Here is a 25,629-nt window from a genome sequence, read left to right on the forward strand (position 1 = left end):
TTAAGTTCAAGTTAAATTTATTTATATAGCTCCATTTACAACAGCAGCAGCTGACCATTGTGATTTACAGCATCAAAATAAAATGGTAAATAGAGCATCAAAAAAAAAAAAAAAATCACAACTAAAAACTAAAATCATTTCCACATTTCAAATATATAGCAACACATAAGAAATAAAACCAGAATTGTCATCACAAATATCACAAATCAAGTACAGATATGGAACATCAGGGGACATTGTAAACAATGGAGAAGTAAAGTGAGTAGAGATTTAAAAACCTGTAAAGTAGCAGCAGATCTAACATGAACAGGCTATTCCAGAGTTCAGGGCCTACAACAGTAAAGGCACATTCACCCCTTTTCTTTAATTTGACTCTAAGAACAATGAGCAATCTAAGATCACTAGATCTTGAGAGAGGTTATGTGAGGAAAGCAGTTCAGATAAATATGAGGGAGCTAAGTTGTTTAAAGACTCTAAAATGCACAGGCACTAGTACTTGCAACAGCAACAACAAAAAATAAACTCATAGCTTGGTAAATACGCAAATTTCCATGGAAAGCGGCAATAACAATCCTTTCAACTGACATTTAATTCCTATCATATACACACAGTGTTGTTTAATATAAAGCTTACTTTGTTTTCTCTCAGTTAATGGCCACTTACTTTCATGTGTTTCAGGAGAAATTAGTGAATTATGTGATGTTAATCCGACAGTTCCACAGACAGCGTCCAATTTAAAGATGTTAAACATCAAAACAGTTTATTTGAGCTGCACATTAATTGATGTCAAAAGCAGTCATCAAATGCATCAAATGGGGAACCCCAACACAGTTGAGTGAGTAACAGACAACCGTGCAGTCAGCAGGGCTTTTCCCACGACACAGAGCCCTGTTGAATGTTCAGATATTAATTGTATTGTTTAAATCCCGTGTGTTTGTTAGCATGCAGTCATGTTCAATGAACTAATCTGAGGCTCTCAGACCTGAATCTAAACTTTGCAGATGTAACAGCACAGACACTGCATGTGTGAAGAAAACCAGTAACCCAGTGTTAAATTGTGCAGCTGTTACATTAAAGAACTGCAGCTACCTAATGAAGTCAGTCATATTCATCAACTGGAAATCATTTTTTTTACTTGAATAAAAGCTGTAATTGATCATTTAGTTTCACTTGAATAAAGCATGTTAGCACAAGAAAGAACATTTTTAGGATCTTTGACCAAATGGTTTTAAAAACCCAATACAAAACATAGGGAAATGAAAATATTCTCAGTAACATAAGATGTCGATTTAGCAACAACAACAACAACAACAAAAAACAATATATTATTTTCTCAGATATTATTGCAATCCCGCAATAAATGAATCAGGCCTGGCATCAAAAACATTCCTCAAGTGTTTCTGCTCAGACAGGCCTGAAAAATTCATAAATATACTTCAGCTTTACTCTCCTTTCTGGATTAACAATCATCTGTATCCTCAAGATACAAGCGAGCATCAATTTGTAGAGTCTCCAACAAAACAAAAATATCTTGTGTCTATGTACTCACAAAATCCTGGATGTGCACACACACTCTTTCAATGTGATAGTATTTTTTATAGATATATTTTGTAAAATCAAACCGGTCTGGACAACATTCAGATGTAAACTAGTATGTAGATGACCTATAAGTTAAAACAACAAGGCTTTAATTTTTAGTTTTAAATTAAGTGCTTTTGAATCCCAGTCCTGAAGAATCACTGCTATGCACATTTTGTATGTCTCTCTTATCTAACACATTCAGTTCAGTTAATGGAGCTCTCTCATAATGAGCTGATGATCTGAATCAAGTAAGGGAGAAAATGTGCAGAGTGGTGGGTCTCCAGGACCAGGATTGAAGAACTGCGTTAGTTGTTTAATATAAAAAAATAGAGGAACAAATGTGCCTACTGGGAAAAGTGAGAGCTTGTCTCAGTTGTTTCTCACAGCAAGCTGTTCAGCCTGACAAAGAGACACTGTAGAATCAGCATAAACTGCAAACCCTGCATAGAGGGGTTCAGTGAATGTGGTGTTGAATGTGTGTAAGTGTGTGAGTGTGTGTGTGTCAGAGACGCTGTAGAAGGACAGAGAGCCGGCCGACACATCCACATATACACCTACTCTATTAGAGGATAAGGGAAAGGGTATATTATTGCTCACATTACTGTGCCATATAGTGAATTCATTAGCACAGCAGTACAGACTCCAGGATTTGTCATTGTATCCAAACCAGCAATCACTCACTCCTTTCCTTCTGATGCATTTATATGACACTACTATTTCAGCACCCTTCCCAGTCCATTCAGCCTCCCAGTAACAGCGTCCAGACAGACTCTCAACACACAGAACCTGCTCACAGCTATCAAATCTCTCTGGATGATCAGGATACGGCTGTGGTTCTGTCACATGTATAATCATCCTCTTCTCATCAGACAACACAAGTTGATTGTGTGCAGTGTTTGGATCCGGTGTGATATTACAGGCATCTGGAAACAAGAAAGATACACAAATGCCAGTTTTAGAGCTCTGTGTGGGTATGTTTGTTTGTGTGTGTATGTGTGTGTGTGTGTGTGTGTACTAGTTTAACTATACTCGTGAGAGCCAAATGTCCTTGTGTAGTGAATTATTATGACAATGCACTTATAAATTAGCCAAAACATATTTTTACGTGTATTGTTTTGCACACGTTTCTGTGAGGGGTAAGTTTAGGGGTAAGGGTTGAGTCAGGCTATAGAAAATATCATTAACCTGTTATAAAATCAGTGAATGTCCATGCAATGTACTTAATAATATTGTCAAACAAACATGAGCCTATGTGTGAATGTGTGTGAGAGAAAAACCTACATTTCCTCAGTCCAGGTGTGATTCTAAAATGTTCTCCATTATCCACACTAGAAAGAGACAAATAGAAACTATGATAAATGATTTATTATTAAAAGTCTAATAAACTAATATCTACAAAGGCACCAAAGACACATCAGCTCAAAAAAACCAACAACACCCATAACTTAGTGAGGATAAATTCAAGACCAAGTGACTAATCACAAAATAAATTGATCGAACAGTTCAAAAATTCTCAAAATATCATAATGTCTACCAAGGTATAGATTTAAAGGGGGGTAAGCAATTTCTGGTAAATGATACTGATATTTAAAATCACCAAAACAAACACGCCCCTACCCCCAAAATGATCTCGTCCCTATTTCAATAGCTCCACCCCACACGTACTTATGCAACTCAGGCAACGACTATGGCAATGTGTGTTATGGTAATCCAGATCAAATATGTTTTGGTACTTTTCAAAATGGTTTTTGAAAAATGTCTTAAACTAAATTAAATGTCTTTACTGTCAAGGTACAAGTACAATAAAATTGAAATGCAGTCATTTGGTTGCGTGATCAAATAAAATAAATCTAAATAAAAATAAAAAAATCTTAATAAATAACAGAAACTAAAATAAAATCACACCGTACATACACAAGACAAGTAACATTCAGCAGAAAGTTACATGACTCATATTCAGCATTGCACATGATGTTCTGTTTCAGTTATTCCAGTATTTAAAGCAGGCATTGCTTTGACATATAAATTGTTTTATTCTGTTCGTTTGAGTTTTCAGGATCTTGTACCATCTGCCCGAATGTAACAATTCAAAAAAGAAAATGACCTGGGTGGGATGGGTCCATGGGTCCTAATCCAAGAACTCAAAAGGTGGCCATCAAACACTGATTTTATTTATTTTTATGCTAATTAATATAATACATATTTTTAAGCAATCTTCACTTTACAGTAAGTGCCGGAAATGTTCACACAGTACTGTATGTGTATACATATAACACCCAACACTGATTATCAGTTTTATTAATCTAGTGTAAAATCCTGCTACTTCCCCACATACTTGAGTATCTGTAGTTTATAGTTTGGATCCTGCAGTTTGCGTTTGAGCAGCTGGACTCCTGATTGTCCTGGGTGATTGTAGCTCAGATCCAGCTCTCTCAGGTGTGAGGGGTTTGAACTCAGAGCTGAAGACAAATAACCACAGCCTTCCTCTGTCACCATACAGCCTGACAACCTATAAATTGATACATAACACAAGTGTACAGTAACCATGTGACACAATCTAACGCTGTCCAGTTATGACACTCTAAAGATTGACAAGGCGAAGGACCAATTACAGTATGTCTGACACACAGCACGAGCACTGAGGAGCACACACAGAGAGACAGCGCTGGGAGAGGCTATTTATCACCAGATTGCGTAAATCATTGGAAAATTAATAGAAATTTTGATTCAGTTTGAAGAAATCATCATTTACATCAGTAGATGTATCCATATATCTCCGTAGATATGCATCTTTGGTCTATAATCCCTTATTGATTCTGTTCAGTCAGTCTACGTGAACACAAATAAACCGCTGCTGACGTGACTGAATATGATTGAGTGGTGAATTTCTATTCAAAATTTGACATAACGCGGACTTATTATTTTGCACTCCTGATATAAATTACTAAATAACTGTCACTGCAACAATGTTTTTCAACTGATGCACAGTTTTTCCAGATCAAGTAAGAGAATGATGTTTAACGTGCTGTGAAAGTGAAACAATAATAAACTGAGTCCGTCAACAATCTTTGACCTCAAAGGGGTTAATTCACAATATAATGCAGTAGCCTACATTCTCAAAAATTACAAATATTACCCAGAATGCATTGTTTTATGTCATATTATTGTTTTAATGGAAAACAATATTTAACTGTCAAAATTTGGCTGTTTTTTTAAGCCAAATGTTTACAGTGTACTATTGTTGATCCATTTATGTCCCTGGATTAATGTCCCTGTTATTGCTTCTATCGGCTTTTATAATGATTTCTATCATCTATTACAGCAGTAGCGGTTATTAATTATCCAAGTTGTTCTCTTAGGTAATTTTTGCAGCAGTGTATTTATAATGAATGCTAACATATAAGTTTATCCAGGATTTTATTTTACTAAATGTGGTCATTAAAATCATAGATTTTAAGATTTCCTAATGTAGGGTTACCAATAAAAGGTCAAAAGGATTTGAACATCATGAAGTTAGGTCTGCAGTTTATACTACAAATAAACATTTAATTTGGCAATTTTCAGAAGATCTGGTGTATTAAAACTGTGAGGAAATTTCAGAAAGGTAAAAAGAATGCAGCTAGAATATTTGTTTAAAGATGTTTGATTAAAAAGTTACAAATGGAAAAAAAAGCTAGCTGTTGGAACCAGGAATGCCCTCATTGAACAGTGTGTTAAATTTAACAATTTCTGAGCATTTGTGATATCCAAGATCAAATCTGACAAACCTCAGTGCCTCCAACTGGCAGTTTGAACACTTCAGTCCATCTGAGAGCAGCTTTACTCCTGAATCCTGCAGGTCATTGTTACTCAGATCCAGCTCTCTCAGGACAGAGATTGAGGACTGTAGAGCTGATGACAAAATATCACATTGCTGATCTGAAAGATTACAGCCAGCAAGACTGAAAGAGAGTGAACACACAAGATTAAAATTCATAAACCCTTTCTAGAACTGCTTTCAAAAACATTAACAAAAAAATCTGTTTAGTTAAAATGTATTCTAAAACTAAGCAAATTAGACTCCAGATAAATTAAACACTCACATGGCTTTCCTGCAGTTGATCACAGCTGGTATCAGTCTTCTTCTACCCTCATCTGATGAGTTGTATTTATGGAGGTTCAGCTCATCTAGCGGTTCCTGTGACATCTGAAGCATGTAGGAGATAGTTGAGCAGTGAGCAGCAGAGAGTTTCTTCTCTGAGTGTTTGTCTGATTTCACAAATTCCTGAATTTCTCTGAACAGAGTCTGATCTTTCACTTCCAGCAGACAGAGGAACAGATTGATGGATCGTTCAGTGGAGAGCCCATGTCCATCTTTGATCTTCTCTTTAATGTACTGTATTGAATCTTTGATGCTCTCTGAGCTGTTCTCTGTGTGTGTCAGTAGATCCTGTAAGAGTCTCTGATTGGACTCCAGTGAGACACCCAGCAGGAACCGCAGGAACAGTTCCAGACGTCCATTCTCACTCTCAATGGCTTCATCTACTGCAGCTTTAAGCAAATGTTTTACTGAAGCAAAATTTTTCAATCCCTTCATAGTTTCCTTTACATGGTAATAAAACACGTAGAAAGCAGCGAGAAACTCCTGAATGCTCAGATGTATGAAACTGTAGACTTTCCTCTGATGAATCACTGATTCCTGCTTAAAGATCTCAGTGCAAATCCCAGAATACACTAAGGCGTCAGTGACGTCTATGCTGCTCTCAATCAGGTCCTCCTCATAGAACATCACATTGCCCTTCATCAGCTGTTTGAAAGCCACTTCAGCAAGTTTCACAATCACTTCTCTGTTGGACTGCAGGAGTTTCTCTGGCTCTCTCTCTTCATACTTCTGCTTCCTCATGTTGATCTGAATCAGCAGGAAATGGATGTACATTTCAGTCAGAGTTTGAGGGATTTCTGCACTCAGATCTTCTTCCAGGAGCTTCTGAAGCACAGTGGATGAGATCCAGCAGAAGACGGGGATGTGGCACATGATGTGGAGGCTTCTTGCTCTTCTGATGTGTGAGATGATTCTGCTGGCTTGATGCTCATCACTGATTCTCTTCCTGAAATATTCCTCCTTCTGAGGCTCAGTGAATCCCTGAATTTCTGTCAGACGGTGGATGTATTTGGAGGGGATCTGATTGGCTGCTGCCGGTCTGGAGGTGATCCAGATGAGAGCAGAGGGAAGCAGCTCTCCTTTCATGAGCTTTGACATCAACACAGCCACTGATGAAGTCTCAGTCACATCACAAACTTTCTGAGCGTCTGAAAACATCAGTGTGATTCTGCTTTCATCCAGACCATCAAAGATGAACACAACTTTACACTCCTCATAAATCTGTGAGTCCAGATCTTGAAGTTCAGGATGAAAGTCCAGCAGAAGTCTGTGAAGACTGTACTGATGATCTCGGACCAAGTTCAGCTCTCGAAATGGAAGCACAAACATGAAATCTACATCCTGATTGGATTTTCCCTCGGCCCAGTCCAGAATGAACTTCTGCACAGAGACTGTTTTTCCGATTCCAGCGATGCCTTTAGTAAGAACAGTCTTAATCTGCTCTTTCTCCTCACATCCTGTTTCAGGGGGGGCTTTAAAGATGTCATTGCAGTCGATTGGAGTGTCTTGTGAATCTTGTGTTCTGGCTGTTTTCTCCATCTGTAAAACCTCATGTTCTTCATTCACTTCTTCTCTCTCTCCCTCTATGATGTAGAGCTGTGTGTAGATCCTGTTCAGGAGGCTTTCATTTTCCTGGAGTTTGATTCCCTCAATTAATCTCTCAAACTTGTTCTTCATGCTGGTTTTGTGCAGGTCTTTCACTCTCTGAAGAACATCATCCATTGGTTTCTGCAGTTCTCCAGCCTCACTGGATGCAGTGCAGGTCAAATATATTCTGTCAGAAAATATAATTACAGTGCTTTCAATGACTGTTCAGAAATGAATACCATAAGAAATAGATATGTTTCTAGATATGATTTTGATGTCCCTGTGCATTGCATATTACATATTATTAGATTACATGTTGTGTTAATTCTTAATAATTATGTCTTAAGTCATGTTATTCAAGTAAGTTGCTTTACAATAAATTAACATGTAAATGTTTATACTAACAGGGGGTCAGAGGTCACTGCATCATTGAAAGTATTGGGTCGCACAATGGATCTGCTACTCTTCACAGACACACAGCTTGAATGTGGAGACTGTGATCTCCTGCTGATACTGCCAAAAATCAAACAGAACAAAAGACAAATAAACAGCATGTTGTAGAAAGGCAGTCAGTTTTTGTGGTGGGGATACTTCAGAGACTTTAGTGCAGGTTACATTGTTGCAGGAGTAGGTGGCAGCAAAAGCCTTTATAAGTTAGTTAAATATAAATGTTATATATATATATATATATATATATATATATATATATATATATATATATATATATATATATATATATATATATGCAAAACACCGACAGACCTGGGACTTACGTGGAGATCCTGTTTGTGGACTTCAGCTCAGCCTTTATCACTATAATTCCAAACCTTCTCCTGACTAAACTAACTCAGCTTTCCATGCCCACCTCCGTATGTCAGTGGATCAACAGCTTCCTGACAGACAGGCACCAGTTAGTGAGGCTGGAAACATACACATTCAGCTCCCCAGGGCTGCGTTCTCTCCCCACTTGCCTTCTCCCTGTACACCAATGATTGCACATCTAAGGACCCCTCTGTCAAGCTCCTAAAGTTTGCAGATGACACCACACTCATCGGCCTCATTCGGGACGGTGACGAGTCAGCTTACAGACAGGAGGTAAAAGAGCTGGCTGTCTGGTGCACTCTCAACAACCTGAAGCTTAACACGCTCAAAACAGTGGAGATGATCGTGGACTTCAGAAGAAACCTCACTGCTCTTCCCAGACTCACCATCATTAACAGCACTGTGACTTCAGTGTAGTCATTCAGGTTCCTGGGCACCACTATCTCTCAGGACCTTAAGTGGGACATTAACACTGACTCCACTGTGAAAAAGGCCCAGCAGAGGCTGAACCTCCTTCGCCAGCTGAGGAAGTTTAACCTGCCACAGGAGCTGCTGAAACAGTTCTACTCCACCGTCAGTTAATCCTTCCTCTGCCTTTCAGTAACTGTCTGGTTCAGCTCAGCTTCTAAATCTGACCTTAGAAGACTACAGAGGGTAGTCCTTACTGCTGAGAGAATCATTGGTACAACCCTCCCTTCTATTCAAGAACTGTACTTATCCAGAGTGAGCAAAAGGGCTGACAAAATCACTCCAGCACACTCCCTCTTTGAACTGTTGCCATATGGCCAGCGCTACAGGGCTCTGAACACTAGAATGGCCAGACACAGGAACAGTTTCTTCCCTCGGGCAATCCATCTTATGAACACTTGACAATAATAGTGGAACACACAACACTATTTATATTTATATCCCCTTATTTATCTAACATACATACTTAGTGTACACTTATATTTTTCACATAATATAATATTTATAATTTCAACATTTTATTACAGTAAAAAACTACGTTTTATCGAGTCTCACAATTAACGGTTATTCAATCTATTTAATACAGTAAAAGGATGTTTTTGGTTTTACGCTCCATTACCGTTGGAATTTGACAGTGTTTTTCTGTATATTTTCTGTATATTATAAGACTTGTATTTTATAACAGATTAATAACTTCTGTAGCAAATGTAGCTGTTGCTCATTGTGGATGTTAATGGTTAACTAATTATTTTTTATTGTAAAGTGATACCTATGGGTCTTCATAGTTATTTTGCACTTTAATCCGTGTAAAACTTTTAACTTTATATATTTCTTTCTGTATTGTATTATTGTATTGAAAATGTTCAGTTATTTTTGTAATAAGGAAAAAAAAACTGTTATACAGTATTTTGAGTATTATATCAATAAGCATTAAGTAATAAGTATTATATCAATACCGTTATAAAAGCAATGGCAATTAATCACAACAGGAAAACTTGATACCGACATATCCCTATACCTGTACATACATAACTGCCTATTGTAATATACCTGCTCATACAATCGTCAATCTGTATATTGTCATGCCTTACCTACTTATTTGTATTTTTTATTGTATTTTCATACCTGGCATTAAAGCACATTCTGATTCTGATTTAAACTTTGAGTGCCACTTAATGAAGTTCAAAACAGAAGAAACTCATCAGTGAATATCACTTGAACTTGCAAGATACGTGTCATAAAGTGTAAACATTAGAGGGTAAAAGTATAATGAAATTATATTGCAAACCCCGTAAAACAAGACACAGGCTGGTTTTGGCCTGCAGGCCTTGAGTTTGACACTTGTGCTCTAACAGATGCAGATAATTACATATACACACTCAATCTCTCATTATCTCATTATAATACTCATAATATTCCACTCAACTTAATAATCTAATAACCTCACTGAAGCAGTCATTGATTTACTGATGACCAATTATTAACAGCAACAGTTACTTAATATTTTTGCGGAAACCATAATTTATATTTTCAGGATTCTTTGATGAATAGAAAGTTCAAAAGAACAGCATGTATTTGAAATTGAAATATTCTGACACTTTTGATAACTCTGTGCATCTTTCTCAGTTTCACAGTTTCCAAACAAATATTCATCAGCACAACTGTTTTCATAGATCAGAAATATTTATTGAGCAGCAAATCAGCATATTAGAATGATTTCTGAAGATCATATGATGCTGAAGACTGGGCTAATGATGCTGAAAATTCACAGGAATAAATTACATTTTAAATAGAAAGAGTTATATTAAATTGTAAGAATATTTCATTATATTAATGATTTGCCTGTATTTATAAAATGAGAGATATTTAAAAAGAAAATAATACATGTGTGTACATATGTATTAGGATAGAGAGAGCTTGTGGCTTAGCATGATTCAGTCTTTAGACATTTCTTTAAAAACATTATTTGGGACTCAAGGAGAGGGAAGATTCAAGAAAATGCTTTTGAGCCTCTGTTACGACACAACAAGGCAAAGCTCACTCACTGATTGCAGGCTTCTGTACGTCACTGTGAGTCACTGTGAATTAAATCACCCAAATGTAAAATAGCTAGTGTCTTACCTGGGGTCAGAGGTCATGGTTGCATCACTGGATGCAGAGGGCAGATTCTTCATAGGTTGATCGCAGCTTGTTTCAGGAGATGAAGAACTCATTTTAGAGGCAATTTCCTTGTCTTCTTTTTCTTGATTCATGGCTCTGCCCTCCACTTTTGCTCAAAATACTGTTGAGAGATTGACTGTTTATTTATATTCTCAGTAACAAAAGATACAAATATGTTTCCTGTACATTTAGGCAGAAATAGTCAGACCATCATGTTCATTTGCCCCATGGAGGGCTGAAAAAAAAAAAAAAAACCTACAAAAAAACCCTGCACATTACTCTAAAGTTATGATGCATGTCGCAATTAGAGTAAAATGTAAAAATGTATGAAAATTTTAAATTACAGCATAATATTTTTACCTTCTCTCATTTCATTAAAGATGTCCTTTTAAATTTTTTTATTTTTGTAGCAGCATTGACCACAACCAATCACAGACAAATCTGTTGAGTGCATGATAGTAATTGACAATCAGAGGCATATATATATATTAGTAACCAGCTGAAAAAAAAAGACAAAACCTGATAATTATTTTGATATTACAAACTCTGCAGGACAGTGTTTGAAACTTATTTACAGTTACTTATGGCGCTTTGGAAATTTAAGTGAAATGAAGCAACAGAAAAACAATGCACTTTGCTGCTGTTGTGATCATTTTAACAAATTTGGATTTATTTCATACACATTTTTGAATGCAGTTATTGAACATAAAGTGATTTAAATACACACTGATTTAAAATCACTTTATGCAGTTTAAATTGTTGTATTCTGAATATCCAGCTGCTGTCACCTTTGCAGGGAAAAGTCTTTACTTTTTATTAAAAACCTATTCTGCTATTCTGCTTTAAGACATTAGGTGGAAATGCTGCTTTTAATAATGAGCTTTCATCTACACACATTTTGGCCCAAATACATTTACAGTTATTAATCCGGCCCTCAAATTAATTAAAGAGCCCAGATTCACAGTGTTGTAGCCAAAGTGCAACTCGATGTAGGTGCTGTATAAAGTAGGTTGTAGAGCTGGGTTAAAAGACAAAGCAAACCTGCTGTCAAGGTAGTTAAAGAATATTGTTGTGAGAACAAATGCACATCTCTTTTTGTCACATATTTTCAACAGAATCTACTATATTTGATTCACGGATGTTGTTTCTTATTATTATATACGTTAAAAAAAATGCTGATACATGTATACATGTTTAACCAAACTTTAATTTCGTTGACATCTACACAAATTAGGATATGAATTAATTATACACAACAGATTGTAATCTCTAGCACGAATCAACGATTTATATAACAAACAACCCAGGAAATTTGCGCAAACATCTAAATTCACTTAAGCACTTTAATCATCGACGTTTATTAAGACATTTTATTAACGTTTATTAAGACATATAGTTTTTTAAGTTGTCTAAATACAGTAATGCGGGACTGAAATACCATATAAGAAACTATTAAGAACATATTATTTTATATGACTACATGGTTAAATTATTAAATTCTGAACTTACCACAAAAGTCAGGCGATTGTTTCCTCAAAAGGCGTATCTTTCTCCTGGGTTACTTTCGTTTCTTTATAGTCACATGTTAAAGGTGAGTCTTGCTTTCTTTTTCCACTCGTTTGCTCCCTCTAGTGGCGCAGATCATCATTACAGTTTAACAGCAGCAGGTGCTTTACTGCTTTAGGTGTCTGAACACACAGCTGAACTATCCAAACTAGCAGCAACATTTTATGTGGCTTACCAGGGGTCAGAGGTCACTGTCACATCACTGAAGGCAGAGGGCAGATTCTTCACTGGTTGATAAAACGCAAAATGTAAAAAAAAAATTGTTTTGTGTTGTGTTGTGTTGCATTCCGCAGGAAAGTGCAGTCTAATTATTTTACCACTGATAATCAACAATAAAATACAAATACAGTTAATCCCTTGTATTTATTTATTTAGATATTGCAGTTAAGTTTCACTGTACGTTAAACTAAGGCACAACTGCAGTTTGCTCTGATGATGAATTATTACAGGTTCAAGAGATGTCTCTTCATTTCCTCCTTTTACTTTTGTCTCTATTTACCTGGGGGGTATTCCCGAAAGCAGGTTATGTGACATGCCTGGGTATGTTTAAGAGTAAGCGGATAACCTCAACTATCAGGGTTAGTTCACTTCAGCGAGCCTTCAGTGTGCGTGACAGATGCACAACATTATATAATATTACAAAATGTAATATAAGTGCTTCCTCATTAACATGTGTATATATATATATATATATATATATATATATATATATATATATATATATATATATATATATACAGTATTGTTCAAAATAATAGCAGTACAATGTGACTAACCAGAATAATCAAGGTTTTTCGTATATTTTTTTATTGCTACGTGGCAAACAAGTTACCAGTAGGTTCAGTAGATTCTCAGAAAACAAATGAGACCCAGGATTCATGATATGCACGCTCTTAAGGCTGTGCAATTGGGCAATTAGTTGAATTAGTTGAAAGGGGTGTGTTCAAAAAAATAGCAGTGTGGCATTCAATCACTGAGGTCATCAATTTTGTGAAGAAACAGGTGTGAATCAGGTGGCCCCTATTTAAGGATGAAGCCAACACTTGTTGAACATGCATTTGAAAGCTGAGGAAAATGGGTCGTTCAAGACATTGTTCAGAAGAACAGCGTACTTTGATTAAAAAGTTGATTAGAGAGGGGAAAACCTATAAAGATGTGCAAAAAATGATAGGCTGTTCAGCTAAAATGATCTCCAATGCCTTAAAATGGAGAGCAAAACCAGAGAGACGTGGAAGAAAACGGAAGACAACCATCAAAATGGATAGAAGAATAACCAGAATGGCAAAGGCTCAGCCAATGATCACCTCCAGGATGATCAAAGACAGTCTGGAGTTACCTGTAAGTACTGTGACAGTTAGAAGACGTCTGTGTGAAGCTAATCTATTTTCAAGAATCCCCCGCAAAGTCCCTCTGTTAAAAAAAAGGCATGTGCAGAAGAGGTTACAATTTGCCAAAGAACACATCAACTGGCCTAAAGAGAAATGGAGGAACATTTTGTGGACTGATGAGAGTAAACTTGTTCTTTTTGGGTCCAAGGGCCACAGGCAGTTTGTGAGACGACCCCCAAACTCTGAATTCAAGCCACAGTACACAGTGAAGACAGTGAAGCATGGAGGTGCAAGCATCATGATATGGGCATGTTTCTCCTACTATGGTGTTGGGCCTATTTATCGCATACCAGGGATCATGGATCAGTTTGCATATGTTAAAATACTTGAAGAGGTCATGTTGCCCTATGCTGAAGAGGACATGCCCTTGAAATGGTTGTTTCAACAAGACAATGACCCAAAACACACTAGTAAACGGGCAAAGTCTTGGTTCCAAACCAACAAAATTAATGTTATGGAGTGGCCAGCCCAATCTCCAGACCTTAATCCAATTGAGAACTTGTGGGGTGATATCAAAAATGCTGTTTCTGAAGCAAAACCAAGAAATGTGAATGAATTGTGGAATGTTGTTAAAGAATCATGGAGTGGAATAACAGCTGAGAGGTGCCACAAGTTGGTTGACTCCATGCCACACAGATGTCAAGCAGTTTTAAAAAACTGTGGTCATACAACTAAATATTAGTTTAGTGATTCACAGGATTGCTAAATCCCAGAAAAAAAAAATGTTTGTACAAAATAGTTTTGAGTTTGTACAGTCAAAGGTAGACACTGCTATTTTTTTGAACACACCCCTTTCAACTATTTGCCCAATTGCACAGCCTTAAGAGCGTGCATATCATGAATGCTGGGTCTTGTTTGTTTTCTGACAATCTACTGAACCTACTGGTAACTTGTTTGCCACGTAACAATAAAAAATATACTAAAAACCTTGATTATTCTGGTTAGTCACATTGTACTGCTATTATTTTGAACAAGACTGTATATATATATATATATATATAAACATATTTTATATGTTAATGAGGAAGCGCTAATATAAGTAATAAATAAGGCAATATATTATTCTAATATGATTATTTAATTGGCATATATGAGTTATCCATATAAATTATAAAACATTATGACAAGGTAATGTTTAACTTGTACATATTTATTTATTTTATTTATTAAATTTTATATCATCTCACACATGGATCAGCATTTTCTATGATGTATAAATTTAAATCAAAATACATTTCTGATATGACTTAATATATAATTAGCATAAAACAAACAATATAATTCACATTCTCAAGGATTAAAGATTAAATGGATATTAATAAAAATTGCACAGCCATCAATTAGGTGGCGATATGCACTAAGAAGATTATCTCTCATATTTTACTGTCAGGACATAATGTCAGGTTTAACAAATATGTAAAAAATAATTTTTTTACAAAAGTTACCTACTGCAGCTTTAAAGAATCAAATAACGTTTTGTAGTGATACTACTACATGATGGCTACTGCATATGTCAGAACCTTATCATTAAAGCTATGCTTTTTGAAGAAAACCAGTAACTCAGTAGTAAACTGTGTAGCTGTTACAATCAAGATTTTTTATTTATTTATTTTTTTGCCTGTCTTGGTGTTTAAACATTTACTGTCAGTACTGTAATAACATGAAATTAGATAGATTCAGACAGATTATTTCATAATTAATAACTAATCCAGAACAAAACTGAAACAATAACACACAATGCCAATTTGATAATCTTCGAGTCTAAAACACCCACAACCACAAACAAAACCAGATACATTAAAACCAAAACAACAAAAGCATTCAGAATTTATGAAATGTGGTGTTAAATATAAATAAAGAAAGTACTAGATAAATAGATTACTAAAAAACTAAACGTTTTATAACCTCTAAGTGAAAGGGAATTGGACTGTGAAAGAAGGCCAATCAGAACTTCTTATTATGATCAATGTACGGTGTTCTTGTGAGAATAGTTTGTTCAAACAGATTTCATGTGTTACAGCCCATCGTAGAGGAACCTTGTTGATGGACTGCACAATTTGTTTTGACGTGAAATGCAGACCAGAAAGTTCTATAACCTCAAATCCAAAACCATGTGCTCTATATTTACTCAGCCATTAATAATATGCAGAATTTGAATCAGTCTTGGAATGCATATCTATGAAAGCCTGGAGCTAAGGGTGATTGCATCTTTATCACAGAAATGTTGACTAATTTTATTCATTGCCATTTGAAGTCTATATCTAAAAAAACTTGTGGCCTAATGGTTAGAGTCGGACTCCCAATCAAAAGGTTGTGAGTTCGAGTCCTGAGGCCTGCAGGAATTGTGGGTGGGGGGAGTGCATGAACAGCTCTCTCTCCACCTTCAATACCACGACTTAGGTGCCCTTGAGCAAGGCATCGAACCCCCAACTGCTCCCCGGGCACCGCAGCATAAATGATGACCGCTGCTCCGGGTGTGTGTTCACAGTGTGTGTGTGTGTGTGTGTTCGCTGCTCTGTGTGTGTGTGTGCACTTTGGATGGATTAAACGCAGAGCACAAATTCTGAGTATGGGTCACCATACTTGGCTGAATGTCACGTCACTGTCATTTACTAGTCCTTTAACTATGTACTATCCATCATAACTGACATAATGTACATAGTATCTGAAAGTGAAAGTGAAGTGACATTCAGCCAAGTATGGTGACCCATACTCAGAATTTGTGCTCTGCATTTAACCCATCCGAAATGCACACACACAGAGCAGTGCACACACACACTGTGAACACACACCCAGAGCAGTGGGCAGCCATTTATTCTGCGGCGCCCGGGGAGCAGTTGGGGGTTCGATGCCTTGCTCAAGGGCACCTAAGTCGTGGTATTGAAGGTGGAGAGAGAGCTGTTCATGCACTTCCCCCACCCACAATTCCTGCAGGCCTCAGGACTTGAACTTACAATCCTTCGATTGGGAGTCCAACCCTCTAACCATTAAGCTACGACTTCCCCAACTGAAAATTGTATATTGTTAAAAAACAAACGGTACACTTGTAAATAAAATGTCTGTACATAAATTTAAATATTTTTTTCACGATATATCTATTTCTGTATATAGTGCATTATTTATTTTTCAGTTAATCTTATATTAGTGTTGTCTCATCTTTACTGTATGCATGTCTACTCTGCACTATCATGTATGTGTGCACTTTCTTCTGCACTGGAAGCTCCTGCCGCCAGGTCAAACTTCTTCTGTGTGTAAACATACCGGTTTATAAAGCTCCTTCTGATTATGATTTTTGGTAATTTCGACTTTATATCCTACAATTGCAACTATTTCTAACTACAAAAATTACAGTTACCATTCAATTTTTCTTCTCAAAGATGGAAATTACACTATTATATGCATCTCTACATTTCCTCACAGGGGGTCGTTACATTTGACAGAATCACAGCAGAATCAGGATAAAGCCTAAATCCAGCACAGAGGGGTTCAGTGAACGTGGTGATGAATGTGTGTATGTGTGTGAGTGTGTGTGTGTCAGAGACGCTGTAGAAGGACAGAGAACCGGCCGACACGTCCACATACACTCCTACTCTGTTAGATGGTGAATTTAGAGGAATGTTTGTCCTCTTCTTATCATGCCAAACAGAGTAAATTGTATCACAACAGTAAACACTCCAGGACTTGTCATTGAGTCCAAACCGACAGTCGCTCCCACCTTTCCTGCTGATTCCTTTATATGCCACTGCAATGTGAGCCCAGCCTGTCAATTCAGCCTCCCAGTAACAGCGTCCAGTCAGACTCTCTTTACTCAGAACCTGCTCATAGTTCTCAAATCTGCCTGGATGATCAGGATACGGCTGAAGATCTTTCACATATGATATTTTTTTGTTGTCTTCAGACAGGATGAGTTGAGTGTGTGCTGTGTTTGGATCCAGTGTGAGATCACAGGCGTCTGAACACAGAAAAACAGATCAGAACATCAGTGATATCATGACATCATATGCACAGGTCTGTTTGACTGAGATAACTTACATTTTCGCAGTCTTGGTGTGATCCTGAAATGCCCTCCATGATTTAAACTGAGACAAAACAACAACAACAAAAAAATGTTTAGTGGACTGATAGCGAACAATATCTTTGGGATAACTTTCACAATTTTGTTCCAGCTGATAAATGAATTCCAATTAGGGCTTGTTTGTTTAACATGGCAGGCAACATTGCGGAAACTCTAAACAGCAACAGGGTAACATAAAACATACAATTATCTCAAGTATCCAGGGCAGGGTTTTCAAACAACGCTACATGTTCTGTACTAGACTAACTGAGACTCATGGCATGGCATTTGTATACTGTTGTTGTTCTCTTGTTGATCTGACTGCTTTTATTGTTCTCATTTGTAAGTCACTTTGGATAAAAGCATCTGCTAAATGATTAAATGGAAATTATTATTTTTGGTGTGAACAGGACTTTAGAATATTTTTATGAACTATATTGTTATCATTACAGTTATCACTGGTGGTATGAAATGGCCTTAAATTATAACTGTCCCACATACTTGAGTATCTGTAGTTTATAGTTTGGATCCTGCAGTTTGTGTTTGAGCAGCTGGACTCCTGATTGTCCTGGGTGATTGTAGCTCAGATCCAGCTCTCTCAGGTGTGAGGGGTTTGAACTCAGAGCTGAAGACAAATAACCACAGCCTTCCTCTGTCACCATACAGCCAGACAACCTACAGACACACAGACACAGAGACATCATCTACAGACACACAGAGACAGGTCATCTACAGACACACAAAGACAGAGACAGATCATCTACAGAAACACAGTCGTCAGTCGGATCAACTAAAGACACACGCATTGAGATCATCTACAGACACACAGTCAGATCAACTACAGACACACAGTCAGAACATACACACACAAAGAGAAACACACACACACACACACACAGTCAGATCATCTACAGACGTACACACACACACACACACACACAAAGTCATATCATCTACAGACAGTCAAGTCAAGTCAAAATGTATTTATATAGCACCATTTATACAGACAAGCGGACCAATGTGCTTTACAAAACAAAAAAATATTACACGACAAATAGAGCCTAAATAAAATAAAAATAAAAACACAAGCTACAGGTTATTAAAAGCAATTGAATAAAAGTGTGTTTTCAAGTGTGACTTGAAAACTGACAAGTCAGGGGCAGAGCGAACATGATTAGGCAAGCTATTCCATAGTGTCGGGCCCGCAATGGCAAAGACACGATAACCTCTGTGTTTTAACCTGTATCGTGGTATAGATAAAAGTTTCTGTGTACCTGACCTAAGATCTCTGGAAGGATTGTAATGCTCTAGGAGCTCAGATAGATAGAGGGGAGCTAGGTTATTTAGGCATTTATAAACAAATAAAATAATTTTACAATTAACCCTAAAGCGAACCGGGAACCAGTGAAGGGATGCTAAGATCGGGGTAATATGTTCATGTTTGCGAGTGCCTTTTAGAAGTCTCGCTGCTGCATTTTGGACTATTTGAAGACGTGTTAGAGTTGTTGAATTTATTCCATAGTATAGAGAATTACAGTAGTCTAGTCGAGATGACAGGAATGCATGTATCACCCATTCAAAAGCTTGGGGACATAGAAAAGGTTTAGTCAGCATACAGTCAGCATACGTAGATGGAAAAAACAAGATCTGACAACAGAATTCACTTGCTTATCCAGTTTCAACAAACTATCTAATGAAACACCAAGATTTTTCACACAGGTATTTACCGGCAAAGAAAGTGTATATGCTTCAGGGAGGTGGTTTAAACTACTTTTAGAAGGACCAAAGAGTATAAGTTCTGTTTTATTTTCATTTAATTTTAGGAAATTTGCAGACATCCACTTCTTTATTTCGTCTAGGCAAGCCAACAGGTGCTCAAATGAGTTTTTTCCAGCCCGTTTAATAGGGACATAAATCTGAATGTCATCTGCATAGCAGTGAAACGACACATCATATTTTTTAAATATGGATCCCAGAGGGAGCATATATAGGGAAAAGAGTGTAGGGGCCAGGATTGAGCCCTGAGGGACCCCCCAAGTTGAGCAACAGAGGACATAGAGGAGCCAAAACGGACAGAGAATCTTCGATCGCTTAAATATGAACTAAACCAATTTAATACTGTTCCTTTCAGCCCCACATCATATTCAAGTCTCGACAAAAGAATATCATGGTCCACCATATCAAAAGCAGAGCTGAGATCTAAAAGCATTCAAATTATAGAATCTCCAGCATTTGTTGTCAGATAGATGTCATTAAAAACTTTCAGTAGTGTTGATTCGGTACGGTGGAGTGCACGAAAGCCGGAATGAAACTTCTCATATATAGCATGGGGATTTAAATAGGAATGTAGTTGATTTGATACAACTTTTTCTAGCATTTTTTTAATAAAATGCAAATTAGAGATAGGCCTATAATTATTCAAAATGGCAGGATCAAAATCTGGTTCATTGATTGATGGAAGTACTAAGGCATTTTTGAGATCAGCTGGAAAGATCCCTAAGCTAAGTGATTTATTTACAATGGTAAGTAAACTTGGTCCTAATGTGTCAAAAAGTTGTATTAAACTACGAGGTGGAATAATGTCTAGTGAACAAATTTAACCCAGACCTCAGAATGTGCAGTTGACAGTTTGGACTCTTCAGTCCATCACAGAGCACCTTCACTCCTGAATCCTGCAAGTCATTGTTACTCAGATCCAGCTCTCTCAGGACACAGTTTGAGGATTTTAGAACCGATGACACAATTTCACAATCCTGAGCAGTCAGATTACAGCCAGCCATACTGAAAGAAAGCAGAACATGTAAGAGTCCAGTTTTTTTTTTTTACTTTTCCACATTGGTATATAACTGACATTTCAATTATGTCAGCTTCATTATTGTCAAATAAATAAAATAATCATTAAAATCATCAAAATAAAATAAAGATGAAGCATAAAAACAACAGAAATATAAGTCAGTTTAAAAAGTAGTAAAGAGATTTAAATGCTTACAGAGCTTTCCTGCAGTTGATCACAGCTGGTATCAGTCTTCTTCTACCCTCATCTGATGTGTTGTATTTCTGGAGGTCCAGCTCATCCAGTGTCTCCTCTGACATCTGAAGCATGTAGGAGATTGTTGAGCAGTGAGCAGCAGAGAATTTCCTTTCTGAGTGTTTGTCTGATTTCACAAACCCCTGAATTTCTCTGAACAGAGTCTGATCTTTCACTTCCAGCAGACAGAGGAACAGATTGATGGAACGTTCAGTGGAGAATCCATGTCCATCTTTGATCTTCTCTTTAATGTACCGTGTGGTTCTGCTGATGCTCTCTGAGCTGTTCTCTGTGTGTGTCAGTAGATCCTGTAAGAGTCTCTGATTGGAGTCCAGTGAGACGCCCAGCAGGAACCGCAGGAACAGATCCAGACGTCCATTCTCACACTCAATGGCTTCATCTACTGCAGCTTTAAGCAAATGTTTTACTGAAGCAAAATGCAGTCCCTTCATAGTTTCCTTTACATGGTAATAAAACACGTAGAAAGCTGCAAAAAACTCCTGAATGCTCAGATGAATGAAGCTGTAGACTTTCCTCTGATGAATCACAGATTCCTGCTTAAAGATCTCAGTGCAAATCCCAGAATACACTGAGGCGTCAGTGACGTCTATCCCGCTCTCAATCAGGTCCTCCTCATAGAACATCACATTGCCCTTCATCAGCTGTTTGAAAGCCACTTCAGCAAGTTTCACAATCACTTCTCTGTTGGTCGGCAGGAGTTTCTCTGGATCTCTCTCTTCATACTTCTGCTTCCTCATGTTGATCTGAATCAGCAGGAAGTGGATGTACATTTCAGTCAGAGTTTGAGGGATATCTGCACTCAGATCTTCTTCCAGAAGCTTCTGAAGCACAGTGGATGAGATCCAGCAGAAGACGGGGATGTGGCACATGATGTGGAGGCTTCTTGCTCTTCTGATGTGTGAGATGATTCTGCTGGCTTGATGCTCATCACTGATTCTCTTCCTGAAATACTCCTCCTTCTGAGGCTCAGTGAATCCCTGAATCTCTGTCAGACGGTGGATGTATTCGGAGGGGATCTGATTGGCTGCTGCTGGTCTGGAGGTGATCCAGATGAGAGCAGAGGGAAGCAGCTCTCCTTTCATGAGCTTTGACATCAACACAGCCACTGATGAAGTCTCAGTCACATCACAAACTTTCTGAGCGTCTGAAAACATCAGTGTGATTCTGCTTTCATCCAGACCATCAAAGATGAACACAACTTTACACTCCTCATAAATCTGTGAGTCCAGATCTTGAAGTTCAGGATGAAAGTCCAGCAGAAGTCTGTGAAGACTGTACTGATGATCTCGGACCAAGTTCAGCTCTCGAAATGGAAGCACAAACATGAAATCTACATCCTGATTGGATTTTCCCTCGGCCCAGTCCAGAATGAACTTCTGCACAGAGACGGTTTTTCCGATTCCAGCGATGCCTTTAGTAAGAACAGTCTTGATCTGCTCTTTCTCCTCACATCCTGCTTCAGCGGAGGCTTTAAAGATGTCATTGTAGTGGATTAGATTGTCCTGTGAGTGTTGTGTTCTGGCTGTTTTCTCCATCTGTAAAACCTCATGTTCTTCATTTACTCCTTCTCTCTCTCCCTCTATGATGTAGAGCTGTGTGTAGATGCTGTTCAGGAGGGTCTCTTCTGGTTTGATTCCCTCAATTAATCTCTCACACTTGTTCTTCATGCTGGTTTTGTGCTGCTCTTTCACTCTCTGAAGAACATCATCCATTGGTTTCTGCAGTTCTCCAGCCTCACTGGATGCAGTGCAGGTCAAATATGTTCTGTCAGAAAACATAATTACAGTGCCTTCAATGACTGTTCAGAAAGGAATAGCATAAGAAATAGATTTGTTTCTAGATATGATTTTGATGTCCCTGTGCAATGCATATCACATATTATTGGATAACATGTAGTATTAATTCTTAAAAAATATGTCTTAAATCATGTTATTCAAGTAAATTGCTTTACAGTAAATTAACATTTAAATGTTTATACTAACAGGGGGTCAGAGGTCACTGCATCATTGAAAGATTCAGGTTGCCCCATGGATCTGCTACTCTTCACAGACACACAGCTTGAAGGTGGAGACCGTGATCTGTGTCTCTTCCTCCTGCTGATACTGCCAAAAATCAAACAGAACAAAAGACAAATAAACAGACTGCTGAAGAAAGGCTGTGAGTTTGTGTGTTAGTGGTGGGGATTCTTCAAAGACTTCAGTACAGGTTACATTGCTGCAGGAGTAGGTGGCAGCAAATGCTAAAAAGTTAGCTAAAATATCAATTTTGAACTTTGAATGACACTTAATGAAACTCAAAACAGCAGGAACTCATCAGTGAATATCACTTAAGTTAAAATTCCATTTCATAGAGATCATCACTGATGACATCCATGTAAACTTTCCTTAACCAATAAAAATATACTACATAAAATATATCACTTTAGTCAACCAACAGGAAAAAAGAAATTCAGGAATAATTGACTTTTGATTGGGAAGCAGTAACTGAGATTTTGTGTTCCTGTTTCAGAAATTAACTTGCCAGATACATGTCATAAAGTGTAAACATTAGAGGGTAAAAGTATAATGAAATTATATTGAAAACCCCGTAAAATGAGACACAGGCTGGTTTTGGCCCGCAGGCCTTGAGTTTGACACTTGTGCTCTAACAGATGCAGATAATTACATACACACACTCAATCTCTCATTATCTCATTATAATACTCATAATACTCCACTCTACATAATACTCTAATAACCTCACTGTTTTTTTGTATTTAGTATTTCAGTGATTTCCATGTGTCTAATAGTGAGATGTAGAGGACAGTGTAGATCTAAAATGAAAAAAATGACAAAAAATAGCACCAATCGGAGTGCATTACTACTGCAGACCATATGGAACATATATTTTACCAGATATGATTTTGATACCCCTATTTGAGTTACATCCTTTCATAATGCATATTCCATACACTGTTTTTGGTTTACATGTAGTGTAATTTTATTGAGTTTCTTAAATCATGAACAATTAATTATTAATATACAGGGACAATTTTGAGAAAATAAAGTTAGAGGAGCAGCAGGACGGGTAAATAATAACTTAGTTTTTGTTTTTGGGTGAATTGTGGGGGACAGTGACTTAAGGAGACTGAGAACTGTTGGAATTGTTCAATCTAGAAAAGAGTAAAGGTATCATAAAGATTACTTTTTTAATATATATGAAAGTGAGGTTTACAGGATTCAGTCAAGTTTTTGTGGAAAAGTCAATAGATTTTCTTGAAAACTGAAAGGGAAAGTAGAAAAAAAAACTGTTACCTGGGGTCAGAGGTTACTGTTCCTTCATTTAAGTCAGGAGGAAAATGTATTGACTGACCACTCTTAATAGACACAGATGAAGAACTCTTTTTAGAGACAGTGCCCTCGTTATTCCCCTCGTTATGGAGATTCATTTCGGAGTAAGTGTCATCCTAAAAAAAGAAAAATACAAAAGATAGTTAAAAAGAAAGAAGACACTTGACAAATAAATACATGACAAATAGATATAGAAAATAGATGATGTTCTATGAGAGTGAGTAAATGATGACAGAATAAATTTTTTTAGTAAGACTAACCATTTCTTAATATTCACACATAAGTGTGATTGTGATCTGCTGTATAACTGCATAACAAGGAACATTCACATACTTGTTTGCTAATTTGATTAATGGTTGTTCCTGCAGGAACTTTTCATCTAACAAAATATAGCTTCACAACAGTATGCAAATGTTTAGTACTTTTAGTAGTTTAATTACTGATGTGGAAATGGAAATGCTGTACAGTATTCAGCTATGCTTTTTTACTTTGTTTAATGTATCACACTCACATATCAGTTACAATCAGAAATTACTTTTGCAATTTGAGAACTATGTTACTTAAAATTTCTCTGTTTATTTTTTTATTATATATATATATATATATATATATATATATATATATATATATATATATATATATATATATATATATATATATATTGGTTTGTTTTGTAGACGTCACGGGATCTAGACATTGCAGAATGTATAAAGCAAATATAAAGCAATTACACACATCGGCTTTTAGTTTCTTTGTTTTGTTTATATTATATAGGCTAACATTTTTAACAACCAAGTCACTGCCATTTTGGTCAGAGCTGTTAAACCGTCAAAATAAAATGTTCAGGTTTTGCTAATCTCGAATAGCATCTTATTTTATATGACTGTATGGTTAAATAAGAAATTTGTTCTAAACTTACCATAAAATATGCAGCCGTTTACACCCTGAAATGGCGTCTCTTCCTCTTTTTGATGTTTTTACTTTCGCTTCTGGTCACCTGTTTAAAGGTGAGTCTTGTTTTCCTTTAACTCCACTCATATGGAGAAAAACAATACTCCCTCTAGTGGCGCTGAGCCTTATGACATTCTCAGAGAAGTCTTGCTTTTTACATCCTTTTTATGTCAGTGGCTCCTGAGCTTTTGTCTTTGAAGCCTTGCTCAGATGCCTTGTTCATGCGTTCAATAATTAGAAAAAGATACTGCATGGTTAATTTACTAAAAGAGTTAAAACAAAGTATAACATATAAAACAAAGTCATTCATTTTAATTATTTATGATTTTATTTAATTTTTTTTAAAGTGAGCATTTCTAACATTCATTCAAAAGACTGACTGTTCATATTGAAAGTGGGTTATTTAATTAAATGATATATATATATAGCAACACACAATTTTTTTTTTTTTTTTTTTTTTGTTAATATGAAATTATTTAATATGTGTGTAATATATGCAAGATATGGTTACTTTATGCACCCTGTCAGTGGTG

The 25,629-nt window shown here is 36.7% G+C and overlaps 1 protein-coding gene across 4 annotated transcripts; it reads right to left on the minus strand.

Annotated features, from left to right (window-relative positions):
• On the minus strand, positions 1–24,260 carry LOC113114652 (NACHT, LRR and PYD domains-containing protein 3-like). Of its 4 annotated transcripts, XM_026281848.1 has the most exons (8): positions 12,269–12,355; positions 10,721–10,880; positions 7,715–7,822; positions 5,664–7,496; positions 5,349–5,522; positions 3,917–4,090; positions 2,863–2,909; positions 1–2,504 (listed from the first exon to the last, which is right to left on the minus strand). In XM_026281848.1, exons 2-8 carry the CDS (start codon positions 10,849–10,851, stop codon positions 1,951–1,953), a joined length of 3,021 nt encoding a protein of 1,006 aa, XP_026137633.1. In that variant the 5' UTR covers positions 10,852–10,880; positions 12,269–12,355; the 3' UTR covers positions 1–1,950. The 4 variants fall into 4 exon arrangements, with proteins under 4 accessions (XP_026137633.1, XP_026137383.1, XP_026137464.1 ...); XM_026281598.1 differs by lacking the exons at positions 10,721–10,880; positions 12,269–12,355 and adding an exon at positions 24,110–24,260; XM_026281679.1 differs by lacking the exons at positions 1–2,504; positions 2,863–2,909; positions 3,917–4,090; ... (3 more) ...; positions 10,721–10,880; positions 12,269–12,355 and adding exons at positions 16,666–17,665; positions 17,746–17,792; positions 18,269–18,442; ... (2 more) ...; positions 22,799–22,918; positions 24,110–24,260.
• Positions 24,261–25,629: the final 1,369 nt, after the last annotated feature.

This window comes from Carassius auratus, chromosome 1 (genome assembly GCF_003368295.1).
Source record: "Carassius auratus strain Wakin chromosome 1, ASM336829v1, whole genome shotgun sequence".
Classification (NCBI taxonomy): Eukaryota; Metazoa; Chordata; class Actinopteri; order Cypriniformes; family Cyprinidae; genus Carassius; species Carassius auratus.

Excerpts from the sequence above, each read along its gene's own strand:
- LOC113114652 (XM_026281598.1), bottom strand. The coding sequence starts at position 24,243 with ATGAATCTCCATAACGAGGGGAATAACGAGGGCACTGTCTCTAAAAAG. Across the intron at positions 7,823-24,109 it reads ACAGTAACCTCTGACCCCAG|TATCAGCAGGAGATCACAGT; the intron begins GTAACAGTTTTT and ends GATTTTTGGCAG. Across the intron at positions 2,910-3,916 it reads TATAAACTACAGATACTCAA|TGTGGATAATGGAGAACATT; the intron begins GTATGTGGGGAA and ends GTCTCTTTCTAG.